Below are 10,121 nucleotides of genomic sequence, written 5' to 3' on the forward strand. Positions count from 1 at the left end.
GGAGTAATGCCAATGAAATGGTGCAGATGATGATGGGGCAGAAAAAAAAGAAGCCTGGACTCTCCTTGTTGTTGTCAAGGCCAAACATTTAACAGGTATGGTGCGTCCGTCGACATTTCGCGAGTGAGAAGGAATTGTTCGAGTTTCCCCCTTTTAACGTTAAAAATTAATTTTTGGAAGAGTTGGTGTGTGGAGGAAGGGAATTACACACACACACACACACACACACACACACACACACACACTAACACACAACACACTAACACACTTTCAGTCAATACTGCCACTGCCACTAGCACTTTGCGTTGTGCATGTAGTAGTCCTCAATTTTTTCCTCTTTCCACTTGAACTGATGGTACGTGTGTGTGTGTGTGTGTGTGTGTGTGTGTGTGTGTGTGTGTGCGCGCATGCGCGTTTGTGTGTGTGTGTGTGTGCGTACGTGCGTGCGCGTGTGCGTGTGTGCCTGGTTGCAGGATGCTGGTGCGCATGGACGACGACATCATCCGCCGGTACTCCCACGAGACGGCCTTCCTGATGGAGGTTCTGCACGAGGGCAGCGAGGACATGGAGGTCATCCTGCTGGAGAACGCCGTCTGATTGGCCACCTCCCCATGCTGAGACCACCACCCCCTGACTGTCCACTGACATCACCCCCTTTTTTTTGCTGAGACCACCCATTTTGGAAGAAGGAAAAAAAACAACAACCTCCCCCCTGTTGAAACTGCTCCACCACATTGCTTGCCCAACTGATTCCTCCCCCTATTACTGAAACTTCCCTGCTGCTGATACCACCCCTCCTTAGTTTACGCCCTGTTGCTGAGACTGTTCCTGCTGAGACTACCACCTGCTGAGACCAGCCATGCTGAAACCCTCATTACTGAGATCCCCCCCCCCCCCACTGCTGAGACTACCCTTGCTTTAGACCACTATTGCTGAGACCAGCCCTGTTGGGGGAAAAAAGAAAACCCACCCTCCCCTTGCTGAGACTGCTCCACCAACCTGCTTGCCCTGCTGATTCCTTCCCATGTTACTGATTCTCCCCAGTCTGAGACTATCCCTCTCCTGAGACTACCCCTCTGATGCTGAGACTGTTCCTGCTGAGACCACCTCTGTTGCTGATAACCTCTCCCACCCCCCCCCCCCCCAGTTGCTGAGACCAACCCCTGCTGAGACTACCTATGTTGCTGAAACTACCCCCCGTTGCTGAAACTCCCCGTGCTGACTGTCCCCCTGTTGCTGAGACTACCCCCTGTTGCTGAAACAACTTCCTGTTGCTGAGACCACTCCCTGTTGCTGAGACCACTTCCTGTTGCTGAGACCACTCTCTGTTGCTGAGACCACTCTCTGTTGCTGAGACCACTCTTTGTTGCTGAGACTTCCCCCTGTTGCTGAGACTGCCTGATATCGCTCGCTCATTGATATTACCCTTGTTGCCTGAGGCTTCCCCCTGTTGCTGAGACCACTCTCTGTTGCTGAGGCTTCCCCCTGTTGCTGAGGCCACTCTCTGTTGCTGAGACTTCCCCCTGTTGCTGAGACTGCCTGATATCACTCGCCCGATGACAACTCCCTTGCTGCCTGAGACTTTCCCCCTGTTGTTGACATATCCCTGGAGATAACTACCGCTTCTGGTTCACTGGTTACTGCAACTGTGAGGATGATCATGTGGATTTTGATGGTTCGGTATCTTTGAAAACCAAAATCAACAACAAAACACCACAGCACCCCCCCCCCCCCCAACCCCCTCCCCCTCCCACATCGTCCGACCCACACCTCCGCTCTTCTTCTTCCATGAGGCAGCAGTTCCAGACAGCGCATGTTCCTTCTGCTAGATTTCATGGACATTATGCAGGCCGTGTATATAACTGGAGTTTCGGGACATACTTGCTGGACTTGTAACTGGAGGTTCAGGACAAAGACAGGCTGTATCTGTTACTGGAGTCCTGGGATATGATTATACAGGCTGTATGTATAACTGGAGTTACGTGACATACAGGGTGAATTTGTAACTGGAGTTACATGACATACAGGCTGTATCTATTACTGGAGTTCTGGGACATACACAGGCTGCATGTATAACTGGAGTTACATGACATACAGGCTGTAGCTATAACTGGAGTTACATGACATAACAGGTTGTAGCTATAACTGGAGTTACATGACATACAGGCTGTAGCTATAACTGGAGTTACGTGACATAACAGGCTGTAGCTATAACTGGAGTTACATGACATACAGGCTGTAGCTATAACTTGAGTTACATGACACACAGGCTCTAGCTATAACTGGAGTTACATGACACACAGGCTGTAGCGATAACTGGAGTCACGGGACGAAATACGTTTTTCTGGCCCGTTTGTTTCCCGTGGAGTTTCCAGGACATACAGCCCAAATATGGACTATTACTGTAGTTCAGGACACTGATTTGTCCTAGGACATTCAGCCCCCATCGTATCCCCGGAGTTCAGGACATGTATCCCACCTCTTCTCTGTAAATAAGAACATGTATCCCACCTTTCCCCTGAGTTCAGGACATGTATCCCACCTCTTCTCTGTAAATCAGGACATGTATCCCACCTTTCCCCTGAGTTCAGGACATGTATCCCACCTCTTCCTTGGAATCCAGGACATGTATCCCACTTCTTGCACCTGGAGTTACGGCAGCAACCTCCTGTTGGGGTCTGGGACACCTGGCTCCAGTTCTGCACTGTTGGAGTTGACGATGTGTTAAGACAAGCCAAGACGTAAAAAAAAAACAGCCACCACAAATAACGCCACCGAGGAATTCAGATTCAGAGGATCGGCACCAATTCATAGTCGGTTATCTTTCGAGCTGGGGGGGACATGCAAGCTGAGAAAGCTGTTGGAAGTTTGGCGTACAGTCTCATGATCCACAGGGAGTTCACGACACATAGCCACCTGGACAGCACACATCTTGTGACGGGAGTTCGGAACATTCTCTGCAACATCTCCTGACAGCGTTCACAACATGGAACTGAGGGACAGCCATGGTTGAAAGTTCCGGCTTACATACGTATCAACGCTTCTTGAAACAGAAGCGCGAGAAGCACACACACACACGGATAATTTCATAAACTATCAGACTTGGAAACAGTCGGATCTGTTGCGCACCTCCTCCAACCCCCTCCCCCCCCCTCCTCCTCCCCCCTATCCCTGAGAGGGTGGTGGTGAGGGGGGTTAGTGTGTTGTGGATGTTGTTGGGCTCTCCCCGACAAACAGAAGAGACTGTTTTGGGAAGAGCGTGGTTTGGACTGAATCAGTAACTGCTGTGTGCGCCACGTTTGGTTTTCAGGAGTGGGTTCCCCCCCCCCCCCTTCACCCCTCCCCCCCCCCGCCCCCCACCTTTTCGTGTCTGGTACCGTGAGGAGGACTTCTTGAGGGTCGTGATGTGGGGGGATTTCCTGCTTGCCAGTTAAAGTTTGCTGGTTTCACGATTCACCGAAAAATGATTTTGGACATCATGAATGTTGTGTTCGTCATTGTAAGGGGTGTGTAGGCTGCTTTTTTTTTTTTTTTTTTTTTTTTGTGATAGCGTCTTCCACTTGTGATTGAGAAAGACGTTGTGAAGAGACACCATGTTAACATGTGCGGAACTCACTCCCCTACCCCCCCCCCCCCCCCCCCGCCCCCATACCTTCCCTGGAACAAAATACCCCCCCCCCCCCATAAAAAAAAACAAAAACAAAAACAAAAAAACCCAAAAAACAAAAACAAAAACAAAAAACAAAAACAGTGCGCCTGAAAAGATCACGTTTTCTTCGTCGTGTTTTACAATTTGGAACATATCACACTGTTACGTGTATAGTTACGTGTGTGTGTGTGTGTGTGTGTGCGTGCGTGTGCGTGCGTGATTCACGTTGCATTGCTTGTAGCTGGTCTTTGATGTAATGTCAACACGGGAAACTATGACACTACCTTTTTTTGGATGGGAAGGGGACATGCAAAGATGTTTGTGTTATCCTTGAGCGGACTATAAACTTGTTTTGTGTCCAAGCCGCACGATAGATTTTTTTTTTTTTTTTTTTTTTTTTTGCTGGCACTGTGACTTAAATGTTAGACTGCACAAAGGGCTACGGTGGACAGGGTATTCTGCGATCGCTGTAGGGTGTTGATACGTAATTACACCTGTGTATTATACTGTAAAGCTGCGTGCATAGTGGCCGGGGAAGTTTACGGTGTGTGTGCCAAATGACAGTGTTGGGGTCACAGTGTGTCAGTGTTGTGCCATACGTACAGGTGGGACAGTCAAGACAACCTGTAACACTTACTGGCTGTTTTGTAGTGCTTGAGACGTGCAGAGAGAGAGAGAGGGAGGGAGGGACAGAGAGAGAGAGGGAGGGAGGGACAGAGAGAGAGGGGGGGGGGCTGGGGGGGGCAGAGAGAGGGAGGGACAGAGAGATAGAGAGGAGAGAGAGATAGAGAGAGAGGAGAGAGAGAGGGGAAGGGACAGAGAAAGAGGAGAGAGAGAGGGAGAGAAAGAGAGTGGGAGGGACAGAGAGAGAGAGAGAGGATTTCAAATAACAGGTCTTCCTAATTGATTGAATGATATAAACAGTTGAAGAGTTGTTGTTTCCATTCTAAATGTACCCACCATTTTCGGTTTGCTTTTGGTTTGATCGTCACAAAACCAAACCAAAACGGAACGCACTATAGCAACCTTTATGACAGCAACACACAATATGATATATATAACGGCACTGTTACTTGCATCCATTCCACGCTCTTGAATGATGCACTTGAAATACAGGGCAACTGACTTTGCATTGTAACATTCCAGTATGTATGGACTAGTTGTTAACTCACTCATTACGGCCAGTCCTCTCTTCTCCTCTACACAGACCCCTCGGATGTCCAGTGGGTGTCTGAATGACCCAACCTTTAGCTTCGGTCTTCAGAATTGTGGTATTCTTTGTCAACATTCACGTCTTCAGTATAAGAGCCTTCCGCTTGCAATATTTTGATGATGGTAATTGGGGTGAAACGCTGTTAACGTCGTCTCTTTTCGCCGTTCGTATGGAAAGAGTTAATGTATCTTGACATCTGTAATTCTTATTAATACTGTGTGCGCGTGCTGAAAAAACAACAACAACACCTGTTTGATTACCCTGTAATGAGAACAGGACTTTTATGGATATTGTTGTGGAGGGTAAAAGAGTTGCCCTGCTGCTGATTGTAGGAGGGGGGGGGGGGGAGTTGCAATTCTGTTGGTCAGCACCGGGGGTTTAAAAGGAAGTCTGGTTAGCTGGTCTGTGCGTCTCTTTGTCCATGGTGGCTTGCTCAAGTGCCTGAATCATGGACAGCAATATAGTTTGTCAGGCTGCTATCAATGGGATGTGTGGGAGCGAACTGCGATGAAAGGTGAAAAGCCCATTTAATCATTGTTTTTTTTGTTTTTTGTTGTTGTTTTTTCTGTTTAGAAAAAAAAAAGATTGTGTGGTTTATTATGGTAAAGAAAGAAATAAGGTTTTCGTTCCTGTGTGAATGCTTGATTGAAGATTGCAAATTAAACATATCATTGATTGTAGCATTGTAAACTGAACATTGCACTGATTTTTTTCCCCAGTGGAAACAGCATATCGTCGAATATTGAAATGTAACTCATAAAAAATGATCGTCTTAAAATTTTTGTATAACCATTTCAGGTCGGATGGTGCGGAATATGATCACGTTTTCATTTCATATTTTTGTCAACGCTGGACACAAATTGTGAATTTTTTTTTTTACACTTCGGAGGGATCTGATCACTTACGTACGTTCTTTCCCCCTCCACATGTTCAAATATGAATAAACAGCTCGAGAAAGTTCAGATCACATGGCATATTGGTGAACTTCGTGTACACGTGTTTTCTTTTTCTTGCTTGATTTTGAAACATAACTTGCACGTGTACCTTGCATATTTAATGAGAGAGGGACAACGTGCCGTTTCTGTCACAAAGATTTTTCATTACGTTTTACACTGTTAATTAACTTCTTTTGTTTGTTGACTGTCTGTACCCCAGAGAAACGGTTGGGTCAGATATAGGTCATGTTACTAGTACAGTGTCAATGCACATTGCCCTGATTTGTTGTACCCAAGGGACACGGTTATTTCCAACAGACTTGGGGCAATTAGTTTTCTTCCTCTTCCTTAGCCCCCTCAGGTAGAAAATAAGGTACGTTTTGCCTGTAATGTCTGATGGTGTTAGTTGGGTTGTTGTTTTTTTTGTTACATCGCCGCGTCTGTAATATACCTTTTCGTGGAGGTTTCAACCCAGTTTTGCATTTTGACGGGCAAACTGCTGTATAAGGTTTAAGACATTTTGTGTTGCTGTGTCTGTGAGCCACTTCTGTTTATTTCGTTACTTTAGTGTTTTGCTGGGAAATGAGAGAGACAAGACATATCACACAAGTTGAACGAACAAACAACTGCTCAGGTGTTGGTTTTTTTTGTTTGTTTGTTTTATCTTGTTTAATTTTATTTCATTTATTTTATTTTGTTATATTTTGATTTTATTTTCACGGAGGTCTTTCCTTCCTTTTTTCTCAAGGACTGCCGACGTCAACTTGGGACTCAGGCCACCTTGTGCATTCATCCATGACGTGTGTAGTGCACTTTTCGCGTGTTTGTGTCTGGTGCACTTTGACGGCGAGGCCGATGACAAAGATAGACGCGTTTCGCGTTTCTGGGGTAAGCTTTCATGTGTCAGAAAATGAGCTGAGACATGTCGTAAATAACCATGCTGAATCCCTCCCATTCTCTCCCTGTCTCTGTTTCTGTCTGTCTCTCTGTCTCTGTCTGTCTGTGTTTCTGTCTGTCTCTCTGTTTCTGTCTGTGTGTCTGTCTGTCTGTCTCTGTCTGTCTTTCTGTCTGTCTGTCTCTGTTTCTGTCTGTCTGTCTCTGTCTGTCTGTTTCTGTCTGTCTGTCTCTGTTTCTGTCTGTCTCTCTGTCTCTGTTTCTGTCTCTCTCTCCGCCCTCTTTCCTCTTCCCCACATACACTTTCTTCACTTCTGTATTAGAAGAAAAAAAAAGGTAAAACAACAACAACAACAACCAATAATAATAGAGGCGATGTTCTTTTCGCATTCATGTCCGAAACCGCACCCCATATTTACGGTCATTGCGTCAGTCTCTCTCTGTCTGACCCACTCTGTCATTATCCCACCCACACACCACCCACACAATGCGTCCTTCACCGCTGATGTCAGATGGCGTAAGCTCCACTCCCCCACCCCTATCTCACCGAACCCCCACCCCCACCACCCGGCCCCTAAAATATCTGTCTGTACTTCAAATTAGAGACTCCAAATTAACCACAGTCAAGGCCCAAGGCCTACATTTCAGGTAAACTTACGGTTGTTACATCTTGAAATCTTGAACAAGACAAACCACAGTGCCCTTTTTGGTCTTCCTTTTTCCGTGCTATTTTGAAATGGTATTTTCGTGTTCCAGTCTCAAAGGAGAGAACAGGCAAACTTGGTTTTTATTTTTTGTCCATACCTGAATGCATTCCGCCGGTGAGTGGTATTGTAAGCATGAGCTTATAACATTGTGTCCCTTGTGATCGGTAGTTACACGTTCCTTGTTTGCTAAAAACACAGGTACCGGTGGGTTGGCACGAATCTTCGCCACTGACAGACATTGTGCTCCATTCAGCTTGACATGCAGTTCGCGAACAGTTCGGCATCGTGTTTCACATCAATGTGGCAATGTTCATCCCCATTATTGACTTTTTTTTTTTTCTTTACGATGCCCACTCTACTGGATTTCCACATGGTTTCGTGCACATTGTACTTAATTACAGACGGTATAATGCACATTGTACTTAATTACAGACGGTATAATGCACATTCTACTTGATTACTAATGATGTAATGCACATCCTACTTAATTACAATTGATATAATGTACATACTACTTAATTACAAGTGTTATAACGCATAACGTAATTAAGACTTGAAAAGGGTGACTTCACATCTTTAGTATGAAAAGATGGTTATGAAAAGAAAAAAAAGGCACTTCCTACTTAACAACCAGTTTTAAAACGGAAACCACATTTTCAGCTTGTAAATAATTACGTACATACGTATTAAAGGGTAGCTAATAGTTTTTTCGTTCCACTTTGCAAGCGTGAGTGTGTGTGTGTGTGTGTGTGTGTGTGTGTGTGTGTGTGTGTGTGTGTGTGTGTGTGTGCCCATATTACTGTTGTCATACATATACACAATTTGTTTCGTCCACTAAAACCCCTAAATCTAAAACTGCTGGCAAAAAAGTAAAATAGCGATACGTACTCTTCATCCAAAGATCTCATGTGGTGTGTGTGTGTGTATCTATATATATATATATATATATATATATATATATATATACTGTCTATTCAGCGTCATTTATTTTGTTGTTGTTATTGCTGTTGTGATTGTGAAAATCATTTACAAGTCTGAAGGCTGAAGCCTGTGCTGACCTTTACAATACATATCAATATTTCATATCAGTTTTTGTGTGATTAGTTTTCTTTTTTTTGAAATCTTTATGATGTAACGAGTCGATATGAATGACAAACGGCGGTTCTTATCAATGAAGATCGTTTGTTCTGTCATGGAAGCTTTGTCCAAGAAGGAAAATAAACATATCAAACACGAATGTTGTGTTTGTTGCAGTGTGCCAGAAAATCAGTCTCCTTTTTATCTCCCTCTCTCTCTCGTCCTGAACTGCACGAATCTTTCTCTCCCCCTCTCTCTATATATATATCTGTGTATGTATGTATGTACACACACACACATAGTAGCAATATCACCACCACCCTCCCTCTCTGCTCGTTCGTGCGCATAAACGCGCATCACATTCTCTTTCCACACAATCGTGTGCACACACAAAGGAACACACACACACACACAGAGCAGCACTACTACCACCACCACCCTCCCTCTCCTCGGAAAGTTCGCACAAACACCCACTCACATTCTCACAGCACGATACAATCGACAAGTAATACGACACCAACACCTCTCAGTTTTAGATGTTCTCTTCAGTTCTGCACACACACACACACACACACATACACAGACTATTGTTTTGCAAGCCCTCATTCATAACTGCTCAACCTTCAATCATACAATGAGTTTAACGTGTTGCGAGCGATACAGGCCTACTTGAATTTCCGTTCGTTTTGCAATCAAGACAGCGGAAATTCGGTGCGCACCACTGAACTGCCCTTGTGGGTATGTATGCCCTTGCGTGCAACCATCAGTACATAGTATTTTGATCTGCCTTTTCAGCTGTGTGTGTTGTGTGTGTGTGTGTGTGTGTGTGTGTGTGTGTGTGTGTGTTCGCGCGCATGTAAACTGCTGCGTCATCTGTATGTGGCATGATGGACAGTCTGATGTTACATACGTGATGAGATAATTATGCTTTTTTTCTACCCAGCCCCGTGGATAAAAAAAAGAAAGAAAAAAAAAATATAAGAAAGAAACCCCCCAAAACCCAACATCAATACAAGAAAAATATTAAAATCTTGGTAAGTTTGCTCTAATTTACCCTTGCTGTTCCAGTCTGTGCAAGATGATGCACACACACACAACCAAAACAAAACAAAAAAACAACAACCAGCACACACACACTCACATACGCACACACGCGCGCGCACGCATTCACCCACGCGTATGCGCGCGCGCACACACGCACAGACACACATGAGCAATCTCACACACTGGTAGAACCGAATTTAGACGAGCCATAGCAAAGCCTTGTGGGCCGGTCAAGTCTTCATCTGGTGGAAGTATCGGCTGATACCCCCACCCCACCCCACCCTCCCACACACACTTACATGAGCAAGTTGACATTCTGGTAGAACCGATTTTGAACAACCCCCCCCCCCTCCACACACACACACACACACACTTACATGAGCAAGTTGACATTCTGGTAGAACCGATCTTGAACAATCTATGACAAAGCCCTTTAGGTCAAGTTGCCCACTAGTTGTAGGGTCTCCTCTGGTGTGTGGCCTCCTGGCGACCTAACATCGACGGTTCCCTGCGGACTGCCGACGCTGAAACTGTGACGGGCGAACCTGGGTGTGGCCGTGTATGGGGGAATCTAAATGGCCGGCGTGGGAGAAATGCCACTG

At 45.4% G+C, this 10,121-nt stretch overlaps 1 protein-coding gene across 3 annotated transcripts in view; it reads left to right on the forward strand.

Annotated features, from left to right (window-relative positions):
• The window catches only part of LOC143279695 (uncharacterized), a 281,259-nt gene extending 272,631 nt beyond the window's left edge, over window positions 1-8,628 (forward strand). For 2 of the 3 annotated variants that reach the window (XM_076583800.1, XM_076583801.1), the window contains 2 exons: window positions 474-1,675; window positions 6,546-8,628. In XM_076583800.1, coding sequence (XP_076439915.1) covers window positions 474-597 — 124 coding nt within the window. In that variant the 3' untranslated portion in view covers window positions 598-1,675; window positions 6,546-8,628. Of the gene's footprint in view, window positions 1-473; window positions 3,338-6,545 lie in introns of those variants that run through there. The other variant, XM_076583799.1, reaches the window with a different exon arrangement.
• The last annotated feature ends 1,493 nt before the right edge of the window (window positions 8,629-10,121 follow it).

This window comes from Babylonia areolata, chromosome 3 (assembly GCF_041734735.1).
Source record: "Babylonia areolata isolate BAREFJ2019XMU chromosome 3, ASM4173473v1, whole genome shotgun sequence".
In the NCBI taxonomy this organism is placed as follows: Eukaryota; Metazoa; Mollusca; class Gastropoda; order Neogastropoda; family Buccinidae; genus Babylonia; species Babylonia areolata.